This window comes from Calypte anna, chromosome 5A (genome assembly GCF_003957555.1).
Source record: "Calypte anna isolate BGI_N300 chromosome 5A, bCalAnn1_v1.p, whole genome shotgun sequence".
In the NCBI taxonomy this organism is placed as follows: Eukaryota; Metazoa; Chordata; class Aves; order Apodiformes; family Trochilidae; genus Calypte; species Calypte anna.
The window spans coordinates 34,995,224-35,015,436 of NC_044251.1; the positions used below are offsets into that span (position 1 = coordinate 34,995,224).

The following is a 20,213-nucleotide window of genomic DNA, read 5'->3' on the forward strand; positions in this document are numbered from 1 at the left end:
CTAGGCAAACCATGGCAAAGATTCAGCAGGAATTTCTGCTGACAAACATTTGGGATGCTTCCTTTTGAAGCATAATGACAGGGAACCTAAACCAGCTAAAGTTTTAAAGAAAAAATACTGCACTTAAAAGCCATGTAATAGTTTGCTAACTCTTGGTATTACACTTACACTGGTGAATCTTGACAAAGAGCAGATCACTTAATACCGAAGCATTATTCCAGCTTTTGAGCTGGCAGGAGAATCCCAAGCAGAAATATAACATTTTTTAGGGGGGAAAAAAATCATCAGCAAGACCCAGCTATAAACAAAATATTTCAGATCCCATTTTAACAAAGTGCCCCCCCCCCCCCAAAAAAAAGAAACCCCAACAACTTCAAAAAAACTCACAGAATCTTCATCCTCTGCGTCTGCTTCAGCACCAGCATCTCCTGGAGGCTCGGCTGGTCTCAGCTGGCGTGCAGAACCTGAAAGCAGCAGATAGTTTGTTGGTGTCTGCAGGAACTCTGCAGAGCTCAGACCCAGCATCGCCTTGCAAGCTGAAGCCTTCTGGAGCAGCACAGCTGGGGGACGTGCAGCACTGGCTGGAGAAAGGCCTGCTTTCATTCACATTCCTTATCTCAGACCTCATCAGGCCAGTCTTTCAAAGATACCAGAAATACTTGTACCCAGAAATGTAAAGGCTTTTGTGAAGGCAAATATCCCCAGATTGGAGAAAATGTAGAACTAGAAGTTGGCCGTATTTATTTTGGTTTTAATCCCTGGGGGAGCTTGAGGTGTGTATAGGGCAGAGATGGCAGGGTTTTGTCAGTGGTGGGGTGGTCTCTGTGGGAGGAGGTCATAGACCACACTGTGCTGGACACAGCTGCCTGCAATGCTGAACCAACTGGAGGAGTTTCTGGCACCTCTGTGAAAAATGTGTTTAAGAAAGCGTGGTAAACAGTGAGAAAAAGAGGCACCACCACTAGTGGAGTAGGAGAAAATAGAGAAGACCACATCAGAGCAACAGGAGAAGAGAGATGGCACAGTAGGAGAAATGCTGGAGCTATATAGTAACTTCAGAAGGGGCCAGAGAAAAAGAAGCTGCCAGAGTTTGTTTTTTTTTTTATTATTATTATTATCAGAATCAGTAATTAATAGTTCATTAACTGGCGAGAAAATAAAATGATTGGCATTCCCCATCTTGAAACACTTCCTTGCTTCTGACAGAGGTTTTAAGAGCTCTAGAGTTAACATCATGGAGCTTTGCTAGTCATAAAGACTCTGCTTTTCTGGTTTTTTAAAAGTATTCAGGGCAGAGAGAGATGGGGTGAAACAGATGGGCTGCTTGAAAGTATGATTCTGTTGAAATGACTTAAACTGAGCACTAAATGAGAACAGCATAAACACATCAGCGATTTCGGACATCCAGGCTTAGCCAGTAGAGGACAGTGTGGCTCAACTACGCATTCCCTGATTCCCAAGTTGTTCTAATACATGCCTAAGTCCTTGTCCTGATAACTGTATTTCTTTCCTGTCTCCATGTTCCATTTTTTCCAAACCATCAGGCTGTCCACTTCTGCAACTGCCATTAATACACATAGTTTTGGCTCTCCTAAACAGATCCTCTGGCTTAAAAATATGCTCTAACACTAGAGAAGACAACCACAAGCAGAACTGTGAAACTTATTGTCTAGTTTAAATGATGTATCCTCAGGCTGGAACGTAGCATTCCTGGATGTGGCTATTACACGCTGTGTTGCAGACAAGCCAGCATAACTTCTGCAATATGCATGCAATAACTCTAACTTATGCAAGTTGCTAAGCTTGTGTTAAAATGGCTGCGATTTTGCTAGCCTTTCTTCATAGTTTTCTGATCTCCTACATTTATTTTTCCTTAACTTTTTTTAAGGTTAATATTTTTAGTACAGACAGAATCTTGAAGGAATTATGCCACGGGATCAGGGATGGATCACTTTGTTAACATGAATAGTGACAGCATGCTTCCAGAGTGAATGTCCCATGTTGGTCTGTGAGCCAAGTTTCCAAACTTAACAGAATAGAAAACATCCTCATCAGCCATATGAACATAATCTTAATCATCTCTCCTGTGGTATTTAAGCTTCAGAGAACTAGGATCAACTCAGAACACACCAGGACTGACAGATCATGTCTCCTTTAGCCTTCACAGGACTAGTCCTGATGCCTACAATGGATAACTCTAGAAGATGGTCTTAATGCAGGTCTTAACCCAAAGACATGTAAAAACTGATTTGTTTTTTCTCAAATGCTCTATCACTGGCAATTTTCAGATGCTTGAGAAAACTGGAAAATTATCATAACCTTGCCAAAAAACTTAGAAGTAGATTCACAAACCTGACTTTAGGCATTTCTGCTTGAAAACTCTGGAATCCATTCATGAAGCTCTTCACCACATGTATTTTAATAAGCATCAAATGCGGAGAAGAGCTGCAGGACTGAAGTTTGATTGTTTAATCTGCTTAGTGCTTATAAAGATTCAGGTGCCAACAGTGAATTTTATGGCTGTTACTAAAATTCCAAGAAACAGTAAGGACTTAGTCCTGTGGCATGGCTGTATTTTTCACTTGGGAGAATCCCACCCACAAGCCCTGCAGTCCAGCAGAATGACTTCACAGAATATTGCTTGGACTGCTGGAGTGTTTGCTGTTCAGTGCAGCACTTCAAGGCTAATTACAGCATTGATTCCTCATGGCTGCCAATAATTTTGCTACTGGGAAAGGAAATAACTATCTGGAAGGATTCTTGGGCTCATTAACCATCCAGTGGGGCATGTCATTTGGGTCTAGGATAGCACAAATATCCTATAGGTTTTAACAGCTGTAAAACTTTAAAACTGATGCTTTAAACAAAGGATACTTAGAATGTTGAGGTGACTAACACCTTCAAAATCTTCCTGTTGCTAAGACTGGGTTACTCATAAAATCCAAGAGAACTACATCACTTCCCATAGTGAGGCCTCAACACATATTTCCCATTGGGACGCCTTTAAAACAATAGACAACACTGCCAAGTCTTGTTCAGCATGGATATGGAAAGAGAGAGCTGGTCTAGATGACATCTCATTTGGGTCAGGACCAGGAGGAAGTCTCTTATATTCTACCAACTGTTGATCAGGCAAAACAGTGGTGTATGAACCAAAAGGGTGGCTTTACATGCTTGGCCAAGTATTGGCAGGTGATTGTTCTCCTTGCCCTTGCCAGAGGGGCTATGGTTCAAGGAGAGCCGAAATGTCACCAGAAGATTCCCTTGCTGTTAAGAAGAAATCTGTCAGCACAAGAGGTGTTTTTCACCTACCTCATGATGGGTAGGAAGGTAAGAGTCCTCCTGTGAAAGTGTTTAGTAGGCTACTACACCTCCCCTAAATGGTGAAACTAGGACCCCTTCCTCCAAAATGCAACAACAGACTAATGTCCCCAGGACTAACAGGGATGTGACTGAGGTTGCATGGAGGGACATCAGTTACACAAATGACCTTCCATTCCAAAGCTTCACCCTGATGCCTTTCCATCCACCCTGTTTCCCACAAACTCTGCCTATTTTTATATTAATTCTCCCCTCTACTACAACTAACCCATGCCATAAAAGACTACTTGTGCCCCCAAACTTCTTATGGTAGACTAGGATTTGATTCATTTTTTTCATCATTTAGAATACTTTAAAAACAAATGTGTAGCAGAGGGGAGTTTCAGTACATCAATGAATTCCATTTTCAGCAAAGCCTTTTTTCTGCATAAAAAAGAGTGTGCCAATAAACTATGATTTATATGCGTGTCATTCTCATGCCTCAAATAGCAGTGATGCCAACATTTTATAGGTTTTTACTTCTTTTAAAAACTCTGGACAATCAATGCTTTGTTCAAAATGTTTTATAAACAAGATGGAATTTACATCAGTGACTACTTCTAATAGGCACTTGAACTGACTTCAGAACAAGAGAATTTTTTGAAAGTCGGCAGTAGGAGTTATATAGGCTGGAACAATTTCTAGCATATGACTGAAAATTGTGTTTGCTTTTTTAAATGCTATTTTTAAAAAATAATTTTTTTCTTTAATCTAGAAACCCAGCTAGGCTGTTTTGGGTAAAACAAAACAAAAAAGTAAAAACAGGTTATTTTTTTGGTATTCACATTCAGTGAGTAACAGTTTCCTAAACCACTTTTGAGACATGGTAATCTATTTAAAATAAGATGATTTAATTGAATCCAAACTGAAGAGGATCCTAGCTTTAACTGAACCACTGGTATATATGGTATATAAATTTAACACACTCTGTATGCTTTAAAATCAAATTAACAATAAATGAACAAATGAGAACACTAGAAATGTTGTTTAAAAAACAAATTTTAAAGGCCTTTGCTGATCACTGCCTTGCTGACCTTCCTTGCTTACAAATTGTATCTTTTACTCTGCAATAAATAGCTCTGAGTTCACAGCTATTCAGAAGATTCTTGCCTAGACATGTGGGCAAGGGTAGGACATCTTTGGGTCAGGTCTCGTCTGAAAAGGCTAAGCACACCCTAAGCACATCATCTGATTCGTTCTATTAATGAGGAGGAGGAGGAGGAGGAGGAGGAGTAAATAACTGCACGACAAACAAGCAGCAGTACTAATTTACTATCACTGGCATTGCTGGCGTATGTTTGACCAGTGAAAGGATTCATTACACATAGGTCAGCAGGAGTCACACTACTCCCTCATATGTTTATGTCTCACTGTAAATAAGGTGCACTACTGCTGCCAGGGCAGCTTCAGTGGGTATCAGACCCCTCTTCCTTCAGTCATCAGTCCTTGTACCTGCTGATCTGCCTGTCCCTGTGCCCTCAGGCACCCTGTCATGGGCCTGTTACTTCTCACATAAGCATGAACAGTCACTACTAATACACTGCTCCAGAATTCCATTTTCTAAATTTACACCCCCCCGCCTTTTTTTTTTTTTTTAATTAAATAAAATATAATCCCTAGTTTTAAAATCAAATATCTTCCTCAAAATGGATAGTGTGCCCTATTTTTTCCCCCCACGGTTTGTTCTCCCTCTCCTGCAGGTATCACAATTACTGGGATTCCTTTCCTTCCCTCAGAGCTCTCACTGCCGCCAGAGCAGTGCAGCTGTGAAGTCCCGCAGCCTCTCCCCATTCACTTCTTATATTTGAAATAGGGAATATTTAAAATACTTAGAATACTTTAAATCGTAGGTCCCAGTTCAGGGAAGCACTTGATAGCAGGAACACTATGCACATGCTTGGCATTCATCTTGGCCTCTCAAGAGCAATTTTTCAGATAGGTAAATTCACCTGACTTCAGTTTACTAAGAGAAACTCTTCAAGCTTATGGACAAAAAGATATCAATTCAAGCATTCTGACTTTTTTTTTTTAGCAATCTCAGTGCTTCAGTTTCCACATCTACTTTTTTATATCCATTCCAATTCACTGTCTCTATTTCTTGATTAGTTATTAAATTAATTTACCCAGTAGCAGGTTCTTTGGGTTTCCCAGGGTATCCCAGAAGACTACAGGCTGATGAATAAATGTAGACCAACCAGCTAATTAAAACGTCACTTCAGCTAGGCAGGGTCATCAAACATGTAAGCTATTGCATTCTCTGTTGGGTGATATACTTGAATATCCCATGACTGAAAAATGGCCTAAATCAGATTATTATTTTTTGTTTAAAGCCCTCACAGACAGCATTACAAGGACAGCAAAAGGATCACTTCTCTCTTAGCTACCAATATTTTGGGTATGAACATGATTTTTGGCACTTAAAAGAACTATTTTCATCACTTTCCACAATCAGCTGTGCTAGCAGATTTCTGAATCCACAAGCAGATCTTTGTTTTCTGCTAGCAGCATCAACTGGTTTGATGAGCCAAGACTTGCCAATCCCTGTGCTAAAAAAGTTGTGCAAATGATATGTACAAGCATAAAAATAGTTGCTTGGTATCAGAATTGGCCTGAAATGTTCCACTATTTCTCTTTGTTCCCCCCCCCAGTTTTTTTGTGAGTTCCTTATAGACTGAAGGGGTGACCTTGTGCCACACTCAAGAGGACTAAAAGCCCAGCAATTTTCTAATGATTGAAGGTCTTTTGTTAAAAAAGAAACAAACCATGGCAGACTTGTCCAGAACTGTGGCCTGGATGCTACACAGCAAAGAACATCTGCTCTAACACCCCACCTAAGGTTCTGCTGTGCATTTCTTCAAGTGGAAATGCCAAGGTTAAGTGTAAATGCCAAGGGTAAGTGTAAAGACCATGAACAAAACCAACTAGTAACACACTCTAGGAGTGTGTAGGCCTGCTCAGTGTGAGAGGCTTGGTGGTGGCAGTTCACAGAAATCATCCCCACCACTTAGATCCTCCTGGGCAGTTTGCTGGAGTCACATCCTTCCCGTGAGGGAAACGATCCTGAAAGCATCTGCAAATAAACTCCTTTATGCATGAACTTGGCAGCTTCCCTGAGGAGGCTGCCATGAGGTTTAGAGCACAGCCCATGGCACAGGCTCTTGCACTGTATATGTAAGCCCAACCACGAGCTCCAGCAGGCCCATGACATTGCCAGTAAGCAAATCCACCTACACTGAGGAAACCCACCAGTGAGAAATCAAGAGGTTCGTCTTCTACAGAGATTTCCTAGCACATTCCAGAGATCTGGATTCATTCCATTGTCCTGCAAGTTCCCCCAGACTGAGTTACAACAACTGCTGGGCAGGGCTGTGGGGCACGGCAGGAGCGCAGGGGGAATGCAGCGGCTGTCACTCTATCTGGGCAGGATGCACGGCAACGGGGAGATGCGGGCACAATGTCACGGAGGAGGCTGCCTCCCGCTCCCACCCCTCCATCGCAGGAATGTAATGTTACTTCACTTGAAGCGCTGCCAGGGAGACAGCGGGGACACCCAGTGGCTCCACCCAGTCTAACCAGATCCTCAGCTCTTAAATGAAGGATTGCCACTGCAGAGAAAGCAGCCCTTCTGCCGTCAGAAAAAATGATAAAATGAGGAACAGCACATCCCCTTGCGTGTTCCCCTCTGCTCGCTGCTGGAAGCAGGGCTCTCCCCACCAAGCCCTGAAATTCTGGTCTCACTGCCTGTTTCTGGGGGATGGAGACAAAGGACTAGTCTGTGGAATGAAGATAAAAGATTTTGCTGCTAAAGGGCTTTAACAGGCCTTATTATCTGCAGGATGCTATCAGAACCAGCTAGGCCTGGTTTTAAGCTATACTCCCACCTTTGTTTTGCACTTGGTTTGGTAATGCCCCCTGTCACTGGGCTGCATACTTGTGCTGTGATGGATGTAACTCAGACTTTGAGGCCAAAAGCAGGGGCTCGTATCACAGCTGAGCTAAAGGAGCAGCTACTCCCAAATAAACAACGTGTGAATAGTTTCCTTCCATTCAAGGCACGAAAAAGATGTTTTGATTCAGCGCCTTGGTATGTTAAGCTGCCCTTGTCGGAGGTTAGAGTACTTCATTAAAAACCTTCAAATCATCTCATCTCAAAACCTTCTGAGAACAAAAAAATACATGTAAGTTACAATCATCAGGCTCCTCACCAGGCCAGAGACCTGTTCATGAAGTCAGCTCTTGCTTTTATCAGAAGGGATGGTATTCTGCTCTGCAAAGTACATCCAAGTAGAGAAATTTCTAGGGAATTAAGGTTTCTCACAGCCCATACTGAGCTCATTAGGATTTTACAGGGCTTATTCTACAGGTTGATGAATATCAGGGAAGATGTGGAAGAGCACTGGCAACTAAGAACACTACCATAAACACTACCATAAAAAGAGAAACTAAGAGCCCCCAGATGAAAAGGGGAGTGAATGGCTTTCCTGTGAGTGTGTGTTCGTTGATAAACCCTGCCCACAGATTTAAAACTATTAGAAGTATGTCCACTCACACTTCACAAGAGGAGCAAAACCTTTAATGAGACTGATCAGAAAAGAGCTTTATATTTTTACAGTGATAGGAAAGATAAACTTTAAATAGACTCCATAGGACACTTCAGAGCATAAGGATAAATCACTATGGTGAGGACCTGCACAGCCTTTCTCATCTTGAGTCATTTTAGAACATGAAAAGCACAGGGGATGTTGTTTTGTTTTTTTTTCCAAACCTTTTATTTCTTTTTTTTTCAGTTTTTCAAATTGAAATTTCCCAGACCCTAAGTTAATAAGTTTCAGTAATTTTTTGGTTACCTGGCTATATGGGAAAATGGAATTCAGCCAGATTCACGTAAGTCTTCTAGTACAAGAATAAAATATTTGCCAAAATATTTTGTCGGTCCGATATTTCATCTTTGGCTAAAAAAGAATCATGTTTCATAGGAGTAAAAGAGTCCTTGAAAAGAAGCTCTCAATCCAAAGTTTGTTGTGAGAACATGATTCAAATGGTGTCTAATAAGTGGCTTATATATGAACTTCATCTCTCATGGTCCACCCTCCTGTCACTTGGTAAACACTGCAAGTGGCAAGTGGAAAAGGCAGCTGGAGAAATGCTCATGGTGCCCACCAGATGACCAGAGGTTCACTACTGTTCTTCCTACTCAATGGTTCTGTCCCAAAAGTGTAAGTTCTGTATCATCTCAATTGTTTGAGTCTGACAATTGCCTGGTGGGTAGGGATAACGTCCCACCTGCATCTGTGTGTCTACCTGTCTTGGGATAGAATTTTCCCTCCTCTCAAGTTTTATGTGACAGAAATGGGTTCCCATTGTGTGTTTTTCGCTTCCTGCACAAAATCCCACAGTGTTATGGTGCATGATAATTGTGAGGATGGTGTGACATTAGGACCATATCTCTTTAATTGACAGTTGTGATCTTTTCCCAGGACTGCAGGAACTCTCTTCTCACACAGTCAGTAATAGAAGGGAGTCACTTTTTAGCAATTTTTATGTATATCCTAGCTCCTGGAGTGAAACAAAATTGCTTACTACCCTTTAGCCAAATAAAGCAATAAAGACTGGTCTAATCCACTGTGATCCTAAACAGTTTTATCTCCTGGAACTCTCAACAATTTTACTGCTTTTGCTTATGATTCTCTGCCAGTGTGGTAAATCATTGCATGGATACCCAGCTAAAATCTCCCACAGTGTCACTGTCCATCTGGATGGTCTGGATTTCAAGGACTTCAGAGGCATGTTACAAATTATGTGCTCTCACTTGCTTACCAGCTTCAGAAACTCTAACAGGAACTGCCCTGCAGTTATTTGGTTATCTGATATGATGACTAGGCATGCTGTAGCATTTTTCACTTAAAAGAAATGCCTTCACTAGGCTTTGAAAAGTGAAGGCAAAGCTGCTTTCCTCCCAAAGCAAGAGCCAGTTGATTCCTCCTATCCTCCCTTTTAGCTTGATGTGAACTCAGCTCCTATCACGACTTGGCTAGAAGCAGAGGCAGGTGAGTGCCTATTGCAGATAAGGCCCATAAAGCTCATACATATTAACCTTCCCACATTCCTTCTCCTTGCTGATTCACCTCCCCAAGCATCCAGACTTCTCCCTGAACTGATTCCCTGTTCCACTGACAAACGACAGCCCTGCTCAGATTTAGAAATTAATCAAATGAATACATTTATTAAAAATAATTGTTCTGCCCATGTAGACTTGATTGGCAGCCTTGGAGGCTGAATTTTGCTGGCTGCAGTCAGTATAGCTTGAGGACCTGTGGCTCTAGCCCCAGGTTGTCCCAAGAGGTAGCCTTGTGATGATCCAGAGAGGCAGCAAAGGAAGCTGATTGCCTGCCCTCTTGCTAACATTAAAGGAGGATGCTAATTCTTGGTGCTTTTGGTGTAGAGCACATTTTTCCCCTAAGAATAGGTTTTGAGGATAAGAACAAAGGATCTATTAACATTATGCAAAAAGCCCAAAGCAGGCTTTACATAAATGGCACTTAACAGTCCAAATTAGAAAAAATTTTTTTCAGCTCAAACTCTTCAAAAGCACTGCTTTAGAAACATCTTTATCAGAATCCGTGTATGTTTTGTATTTTATGTAACAATTAACACATATACATATACATACATACGTACAGATATATAATTTTTTTTCACATTAAAGATCCATACCATCTAGGAAGATTTTTCATTTCTCTTTGCTTGACTGATAAAATTCAGTGCAGAATTAATTCCCTGATGTAGCGAGATTAATGGAGAAATGTTGCTTTGCACGTTCTTCTGGTATGCTGGGCATAGCCCCTCTTGAAACAGGAATGCAGCAAAAACACTGTAGCTTTTCCACAACCTTTTATGGGGGCTTTTATATAAATACTGCTCTTGGAAACAGGTTTTCAGTTTCAGAGAAAGTTCCCTGGGCAACTTGTTCAGATGTAAATCACCACAGAAGAAAATATCTTTTAAGCTTTTAAATTCCTTAATGTATATGTCACACAAGAGATATGGGATAAAGGTGACAGAAAATTATTATGGGAAAATGTTTTACATCAAAGATAAAGTTAGCAGTTCTCTCACTTCGTTAAGATAAAAATCTTTTCTGTCAATAAACAGTGATGGTAGCAAAGTAGTATTTGGCACAGCTCACTTTCTCTTATTTTCATGTGGTGTAAGAGAGTTCCTTTAAAATCAGAGAGAATTTCTGGATGCACTCTGTGGGTTTACAAATACATAAAAGCTCATTTACAGATAAATTCAATCAAATAAAGAAATTAATTAGTATAGTTCTGGTCATATAATGTAATTAAAATGTGAATAAGTGGGCTATAAACTTGTTTTTCAGACCAAGAAAAGTCAGATTTCAAAAGAATTTAGTAGGTGACCTACCAAATGCTTCTCAAAAATATAGTGTTGTTTTGATTGCTATTTACTTGTCTTTTGAACATCTTTCCCCAGCAGAGGTGTAACTTGCCCTGGCATTTTCTAAATGTGCAGTTGCGTAAATGATTTTGCAAAACATATTTGTGAACTTAATCTTCATTGTTTAATATTAGAAATAATCAATTATATGAGGCTGAAAAACACTGGAATATTAAGTGCATGTTAGGTTAGAGAATGAAAATTGAAGATTAAAAATTATTTTTGCATTTTATTTTTGAAAAACAAATATTTTTAAAAATTGACTCTGCATATGGTTTTTAAGTGCTCATTTCCCTCTCCAGGTCATCCATCTAGCAAGCACTGAAGCACCCAAAAATAACAAACCAGTATGCTCACCTAGTAGATTAGAGGAAAACAGAGTACAGCTAAGGAAACAGATTTAATTTTTATGTTTCACACAGGCCACTATAAACAACAGGGAGAACCCCTTTTTTTAAAAGACCTATTTCTCCAGTCCTGGATTTCTGTTTGATGAAAGACAAAAAGAGCAAGAAAGTAGCTACACTGCAGTTCACCAGTGTAGTAACTGGTGAATGAACAGAGATGGGTGGAGTTGTTTGAAAGCACTAAAAGGACTATTTATTGGATTTGATATCAGCTCTTGGGCTGATTCACAACAGTTTTAAATGTTCAGAACCTCTCTGTTATCGGCAAATAATGAGATCTTGTGGAAATTAGTAACTGTTTCTTTATCATTATGGTCTATGCATGCACAGGTTAAGTATTTTTTAACTCGTTTAAAAGAGAAGACATTCTTTATGAAAGGATGCAGTAACATTTTTCCTGATGAGCAGTTGTGCTAGATTCAGACTAATGCATAAGGGAGAAAAAATTACATTTTGCCCCTTAGCTAGATGAAGGGGTCTCCTGAAATCAACAGCCTTGTACCAATACAAAGCTAGGACAAGGCGAAGGAAGACCACATGGTACCAGTTACAGTCTTTGAGATCTACAACAAGGAGGCAGAGCTTGTTCTTTTCTCAGGTGGCTTCTTCAGAGTAATTTATATCTGTGCAGCTGTAGGACAAGCCAGCAGCTTGTCCCCACTATGCAGACTGGCAATGACTGCTGTGATTTGCAGAGCTCTGGAGAGTTTGAGTGCAAGGGGATAGAAGGGGTGGCACTTGGAGATGCCCCTCAGTCCATCTGTAGTTTTTCCTGCACATTCTTGCAGAGTGTTTTAAAACCAATGGTGTTTTACTACTTATGTTCTCTCACACCCTGACTCATCCAGCAGCCCCAGTGAGGTCTCTGCTCTCTATCTCTGAGCTGCAGTTCATTATGTGCAGCAGAGAGAGAATTTCTCTCTCCCAAGGAAGGTGCATTCCTTGGCCCACCACCATACCCATACTGTCAATGAAGCCAGAAAAGAAGAAAAATTGCTACAGTGAAGTTGTCCTGTCTGCTGTTTACAAGGTGGAATAATTTTCCCTTTACCATCAACAAACAAAACCACCACCACCTTCTTGATGTGACCTTTTTCGATACTGCAGTCCCAAAGTTCTCCATGAACTGAGATTTCAATAATGTTTTAGCAATGGCTGAAACATTTGCTTTTACATAGTGCTGTTGGGGTCAGTTTTGGCAGCATTCTACAGCCCCACTAAGTGCAGAACTTGTTTTTCCTTCATTACAAATACTTTGAACACTACTTAGTCATGCTTTGAACACTCCTGTGGGGAGTCTGACCACAAGGGAGTAAAGGAAACAGAAAGGAGCTGGGCTCATTTTTGAAGGAGACAAGCAGCTAAAGTACACCAGTCCTCAGAGAAGCTAAGTGTGTGGCATCTTTCAGTGCAGGCCTTGATATAGCTGGACACAGACAGGAAAAGGTCAAAGAAAATCCAGATGCAGACCAGGTAATTCAAGCACTGCTAACTGAAAACCAGGTCCTTTTACACACCAGGTAAATCTACACTGGTAAAATTATGACAAAAGATTTTGAAAAGACACCAGTGACAGTGTCTCGTGTGGGACCCAGAACCACCAACACAAAGCAAAGCACAGCAAGCAGAGTCAGGCCTCAAATGTGGATCTCCTGGGGCATGTTCTTCTGCTTATGGGTCTGGTTAGGAAAAAGAGCTCTTAGTTTTTGGAATGCACTCTGGTCAACACTTGGTGCTTGATCTTTATTCTTGATCCTTGGACTTCAAATGCCCATTCTCAGAGGGTCTCTGCACTCAGGTGCAAAGTACATTATTACTGCAGGATTATTCTCTTGCAGCTGCAACCACTTCTCCAGCTAAAGGCTTCTGAACTGGAAGGTATTAGAAGGCTCTGAGGGTTTCTTATACACATTTGGATATTACTTATAAACCACTCTGCACAACTCTGTGGTAGGAAAGGTCACTACACAGGTATACGTCTGAAGAGAGAGGTCTGAACATATCCTAACAATTTCTAGGGAAGTTTAAGCTCTCCTTGCTGAGCAGTGCCAGCTCAGGGATGCTGAAAAATACATTCTTCATGCATGTGCTTTTTATTAAATGCAGCTGTCAAAAAAGATGAGGGCCAAGTTCCTGAAAAGGTGCAGTGAAGATAAATGGTTGCAAGTAAGCATTAAAAGGAGCGTGGCTACTCTGCCTAGACTAAAATCACCTGTGTAGAGCCTTCAGGGCACCCTTTAAACCAGCTGTCTGAGGGACTAGTAGCTGTCTAGCTGTGGGACTTCAGTGAACATGAGTACCAATGCAGCCCCTTTCCCAAGGAAGTCAGTACTTGCTGCACAAGCTGCTCAGACCCATCCCCAGCCCAGCTGGATAACACCAACTCTGCACGAGCTGCACCTCCCTGGTGCTGCAGAGGCACATCTGGAGATTCTCTTTACCTAAGCCTGGCTCTCCTGCCATGCTGCAGTCAATGTTTTCCAAGTGTGTTGGCAGTGAACTTAAATCATCTACTGCAATCTGGCAATGCCTACCTCTAATCACTTTGCTGCAGTAAAATTATGGAGATGAAAACAGTGAAGGCAAAGTGAGCATTCGTTTGCTTGATGATAATTTTCCTCTTAGTCAATAGATGGAAATTCAAATTTGTACTCTGATAAAATGCATATTCTGAAGGATTTCAGCTGGATTTATACCAGTGCAATAGGTGAATTTGGCTTGTGATGTTCAGATGACAACATCAGTTAACAGATTTGCTTATTTCTCTGGGTTTTCTATGAAGCTCCTATTCAAGAAGTAGAATCGTCTAAGGACGATGCAGTTCTGGGGCAACAGTGTACCACATAAATTAAGCTAACTCTGGGTAATATCATAAAAAAATATGTGTTTATAGCTTCATGCCAGTTTCTGACTAATGCTTTTGTTTGTTGCTATAGCAAACCACACATGAAAATGATAGCCAAAAGCATGTTTATGACTAACCTTAGCTCTCTGGGGATTGAAAATATGGAATAAAAAAACCACCATAACACACAATGTGAGGAGAACATGATAGGAAACACCTTTTTTGGCATGAGCTACTGTGAACATTAAAAGTGAAGAACATCATGAGTGGAAAACATTAGGAAACGGGAACTGTGGGAATAACTGGCTTTAACCCACAGTGTTCGGACTGAGCCTTAATTGCACATTGCCAAGTTGCCTCTGCAGGACTTAGAGAACATTGCAGGAAGTCCTGGCCTGAGTCTTAAGGAGAGATTTAAGCCTCTGAAGTCAGGAGAAGCTTTGGATCACACTTTAAAACATTCAGATTACTTTACTCAAGGTGATTTTTACACTCTGTCTTGACACCCAGGAAACTGCTATTCTCTTAATTAATTTCTACTACAATTTCTACTTTGGTAGTTTCCAAGAGCCTGTCCCAAGACTGACACCTCATTACACTGTACAATACCACTGTGGTGCCTGAGGAGCTCTCTGTCAGACTACTGGAAGAGGCAAAGGGAGAGAAGGATGGAGAGAAGGAAAGTAGGAGGCAGACAGAGAGGGGATGGGAATGCACCACCTACCCAATCAGAGGTTGAACCCAGGTGTCTTGCACCCCAGTTCACTTGACTAAATCAGGTTGCCAAAGAAGCTACTGTGGGAAGAAGAATACACTATGTACCTTGGAAAGGAGAGAAAATCAATACAGCCAAATTGATTCCTAAACTAGGACAGCTTGCAACAAAGCTACATTATGTCAGACAAAATTTGTATCAGTGTTGCCCTGTTATTCTTAATAACCTCATTCCTTCTGGAGTGAAAAAATAAGAATAATAAAGGGGAGAATTACTGTGTAGTTTATAGCTATAGGTCAGTTTCTATCAATATTTTCTTTTAATACTGATTAGTCTGGCTCTGGCCTGCATATTGCAAATTTATTCACAGATTTGTACTGTGCATAAAGGCGTAAGATTACCACAATTTATGGCAAGTTCTTCCATCATTTATTCCAACACTCAGTAGAGAGTCTTGATATCATATACAACTTTGTGAAGAGAGAGGTCTGGCCAAGCTTTGGTGTTCCAGGTATTTCCATGGCAGTATTCATGACAGACATCTTGACCTACCAGTAGGTTAAACAGGACAGTGATACAAATGGAAGACCACAGAAGTACTGAAATTTCATTTTATGCCTACTCAAGCCCCCATTGGCCTCAATAAAACTGATATACGTCATGCTACATCGTATTAATTTTGGAATTCTGACTGTGATCTGGCCTGAGATCAGCTCTCTCTTTTCTTTCACATGCCTTTTCAGTTCTTCATATTTGGCAGAAAATGTGTCTTATAGAAAAAAAAAAAAAACAACTGCCAGGCTTCTTTCCCTTAAATTGAGAAGCTGAAAATAGCTTTGGGTACTGGAAGCAAAATACAGAGACTTATTTCAAAACAGCTACCTCATTTCCTGTGACTTTTTTCTCTCATAGAGCATAACTACCTCTCTTGCACCCTCTAGAGTATCAATCACCCAGACAGGAGTGCCTGGCAGGTATGAACATCCAGCTTGGCAGTGGCAGCTTTTGGTCACGGTCACCAAGAAAGTCCCTGCACCTGCTCAGAGCACGGGGCAAAAGCAGGCGAGCTCTCCCTGCCTCCCAGAAAGGAAGGTAGCAAAGCAAAACACCGACTTGCAGAAAGTCACAAAGCAAGTTGGCAGCAGAGCCAGCAATAAATACAATCCAGATGTCGTGGATTCCACCTCCTCCCTGCACCATGCTGCCTCTCTTAGCTCAATGCTGGAAGGAAATGTTTTACATTGACTCATCCCTCCTTTTCCTTTGTCAGTAGAAATTAAAGCAGACATCTGACTGCCTGAGCCTTGAATGCTCCGATGGTTTCCAAGGCTTGCAGTGAAGTCAGCCAACATTTCTATTGAATCCAGCCCGAATGGACAACTAAAAGTGGATTCTTTCCCAACTAGCCTATGAGTGCAAAATTCATCTAAGTATGTAGAAAAATAAAAGTTATACTCATATGTAGATGTGCACTGTATAAACATATATGACTTTGCAAAGAAGCACTAATTACAAAAATACACACTACTGTAGCTCAGCAGAACAATGACTAGATCTGCTACTATAATAATTTTTTTTAATAATAATTTTTTATTACTAAAATATTTTTTTCTAAGTTTTAAAACTAGTCTCTATACTTCCTTACTGTGTTGAAAGGTAGGGAAGTCTATCAGGATGGTTCCTGCATCAAACTCACTCAAGTCTGCTTAAGGAATGACATCTAATTAAAAGCAATTTTCCTTTAATTTCTTTTGTGAACAGAACATCCAAATATTTAAGATTTCCTCATTAAGCTATCTAACAGTGTCTGTGTGCAGGACCACTTCCATGCATTTTTCAAGAGTGATGTAAATCTGATTTCCATGGGAGTACGTCATGTTCTGTCAACAAAATATCCTTACTGCTGTCAGCCCAAGGTGAGTCCAGATCTCTGAGCAGTTGAACACACTCTTATTTGCCTTTTTTTCCGACCTCGAGGTGGAAGCCACTTCATTTTTCCTGCCTGTCATCATAAAAACCCAACTGGGAGCTGTAGGAGTTGTGCTGCTGTTGCTATGCCTCCATTGCCAATGTGCTGCTTTGGCTACCAAAGGGTGCATCAAGGGAGCAGGGCAAAACTGAAAAGAAATGCAGCATTTCCCATTGTATCCTTCACTCCCTGGAACACCCAATGGGTGTGACACTGGAGGCATAAACTTAAAACAGCTGTAGGTTGCCTAAAATCCATAGTTCCTTTTTGCAGACCTCCCTCATTTTTCTTGACTAGAAAAAAAAAGTATGTGTTAAGGGAAAGATGTTAAATACAGGTCTCTAAGGAGAAGTCTCCATCCCTCTGCAGGACAGCAGGAGGAGGTCCCACACATAGCAAGGTGAGAGTGCTCATGTGCAGTCACACTACCTGCCTGCACTAGGAACACCTTGCAGGAACTCACATGCTGGATAATTGCATCCACAGCATTGCCCCAGCCAATGGTTATTATGACTGAGAATTTCTGAGATCATCTTGACAATGAAACAAACTAAAACTCAATAAAAAAAAAAAAAAAAAAAAAAAAAAAAAAAAGAAAAAAAGCTTTCTTCTTCCTCTGTAAAATTGTTCCCACTATTTCCTCATTACTGCTACCTCCGTTTTGCTTGACTAGCTTGACACAAAGCTTGTAACTCCTCCGAGGCACATCCGGGTAGGTGCCTATATATCACTTAACACACTGGGGACCTTAACCTGACATCAGAGTGCCACAGCAAAAAATTACATGAACAAGACTTGACAAATATGGCTGGGTTGTGTCATTTTTCTGCAAAGTTTGACTGATTCGAGTGTGCCTTGGTCACAGAGAAATTGCCTTCTGCAAAAGCCTCTGCAAAGCAGGAAACTCCACTTCTCAGAATTACTGCAGCCAGGTGAAGGACTCTGCTTCTTGCCGCTATTTGCCAGTGACAGCTTAGCCAGTTCCAGCTCCCTTTCCCAGAGCACACAGGCTCTGGTTGGCTTTGCACGTGGTTCCAAGTGTGTCCAAGAGCCAAAGCTTTATCAGAATCTATCTCTGCCTCCTCACAAGAGTGGAGCTAGTGGAGGAGTTAGCGTGGTCTGTTTGTGCTGGTGAGACAACCAGCTCCTGTTTTGGATTAGTGGGTGATGGCTTTCCCTCCCTCTCTGTCCCTTATTTGGCACGTAAAAGAGAAGGATTTGCAGGAATTAGAAAACACTCGTTTTCATGGATTTTTTTACCGCTTTTACCCTCCCTCTGGTGCAAATGAAATCCCTAGGCTCACGGGCTGTATCCATCTGTGCTGCCCAGGGGCCTGACTTTTGTCAGTCCAGGCTATGAAATAACAGCGTGACAGTGGAGAGGTGTTCCTGCCACACCTGAATTTGCCAGAAGCTCCCTACACAGAGGACTGCTGGCAGAAGACCAGTTTTCAATGCATGTCACAGCTTGGGAGAGCGTTGCAAAAGCTTCTGCTTCCCTATCACATGTCTGGGTGCAGAGCTGCTGACTCCAACCCCCGTTTTTCAAAGCAGGGCTGAGGCTGAGCATGAACTAGCAATGGGCCCCAAACACAAAGGAGTGCAAGTAAACTAATAAAACACAGTTGAGAGGGGTGGGGGCAGCAGGGTCACCAGGAACACCCCAAACACCCTGCCCACTGCTGTGTGGCTTGTTGCCACTGTGGCTGCTGGGTCTGATGCAGCATCTACAAGTTGTTTGCCCTGGGCTCAAAAGGCTGCGGTTGCCCATATGGGTGAGAAAGGGGTTTTGCTGCATGGGGTTGTCTCATCAGTCTACATCCACAGAGTTCTTGCCATTCTGGGATGTTGTATTTTCCAAGACTCTCTGAGCAACTTGGCCTCTGAATGGACACACCCTATGCCAAGTCCACATCATATCCCATTTGCCACACACCAGCCCATGCCCCCAGACCTGCTGTGCTCACCATCATCATCAGCAGCAGCAGATGAATGATGTTCCAGGTCTCTGGGACAAGCCCCATGGACTAGGGCTGGCCCACATGGTTGAGACGTGAGCCATTCTGCAGGACCGTGACTGTTTATCCACAACAGAAAAGCAGAAAAAGGGAGAAAGGGAGACATGGAGGGAGAAGCATGGTTCAGAGCTTTTAGGAAAAAGTGCAGTTGACAGTTTGCTTGATCTCCATGGAGACTCCTGACAGCTGCTGGGATCTCCTCACCATGAGACCTAGGGATGGTTTGTTTTTACACGCTCTGAGCACCCTGTTTTCTTTCTAAGAAACAAACTGGTATATTTAGATTACATTAATTCTTGATCTTATCTCCAAGTGCTGGGCTTATTCTCTGGACTTTAAGGTTTATTTAGAATAAATAAGGTTCACATATTTGGCTGGTGAGGCATGTAATGCATACATTATAATTACGTAACTAATGTGCTAACCTCTGTGATGAGCTCTCCTGGCATAACCCTGTGCAGTTATCTAAAAGCTTCTTTTTAATCTCTGAGGAAGGATAGTTTTAAAAAGAACATAATGATTTCTCCTGCTATCTTTATCCAATCCATTTCATTCACAGATTCCTGTTAGACTGACTGAAGCAGTTGTAAGATCCACTGTGGACATATAATCCAAATACAGAAGTAAGATCACAGTGCCATTACTAAGAGTATTCCTTTTGTTCTGTGTGGGTCCTGCCTCCATCCAGCTCTGTAAGTTATTGAAATGTCTCTATATAAATACCTGTGTGTGAAATACCTTTCAAAAATTTGTTTTACACAACTTACGCAGTCAATAATTTTGTAGCCAAACACATGCCCCCAAAAAAGTGATAGCAGAGCCTTGGAATGTATTACCCTTCATGGACACTCAAGCACTGTCTGTTCATAGGAAGCCTGATTAATAAGTTAGCATCACAACTGCACACATCATTTCTCTTTGTAAGCATCCATCACCATTAATACAAATGCCAGATGTAGTCATTCACCTGTGAAAATGCTGTTTGCTGCCAAAATGGGATCTGGATAACTGGTTATTTTAATTAGTCACTGAGCTGTGTGAACTATTTGCTGTGCAAATAATTTTTTTCTCATAATCAAGCCCATTAAGTGAAAAAGTCAATCTGAAGGAGTGAGGACACAGTTAATATGAAAATCAATGCAACCTTTCACTTAAGTATAAATCAGATCAGCTCTAGCATATATGAAAATATCTGGGATACATTTAATGTCATTTTTGCTGTTTTTTGTCATTCTTGTAAATTATTGGCTTTTGACTGATTTAAGAAGCCAGACTAGAGAAAGCTCAGCTCACAACAGGAAATGCCAGCAATTGAAACTGCCACCTTTCTCATTATAGTTGCATAGACATTTGGTTCCTACACTTCCCAATAAACCAGCACACATTTCAAACAAAAACCCAGCCCAGCCTTTCAGATGCTTATATGGCCTGAGGTAGAGCT

The 20,213-nt window shown here is 41.3% G+C and overlaps 1 protein-coding gene across 1 annotated transcript in view; it reads right to left on the reverse strand.

The window, feature by feature from the left end:
* AHNAK2 (AHNAK nucleoprotein 2) overlaps window positions 1-19,568 on the reverse strand; it is a 37,540-nt gene extending 17,972 nt beyond the window's left edge. Inside the window, 3 exon segments of the mRNA XM_030452500.1 lie at window positions 388-464; window positions 18,722-18,831; window positions 19,540-19,568. Coding sequence (XP_030308360.1) covers window positions 388-464; window positions 18,722-18,831; window positions 19,540-19,568 — 216 coding nt within the window.
* Window positions 19,569-20,213: the final 645 nt, after the last annotated feature.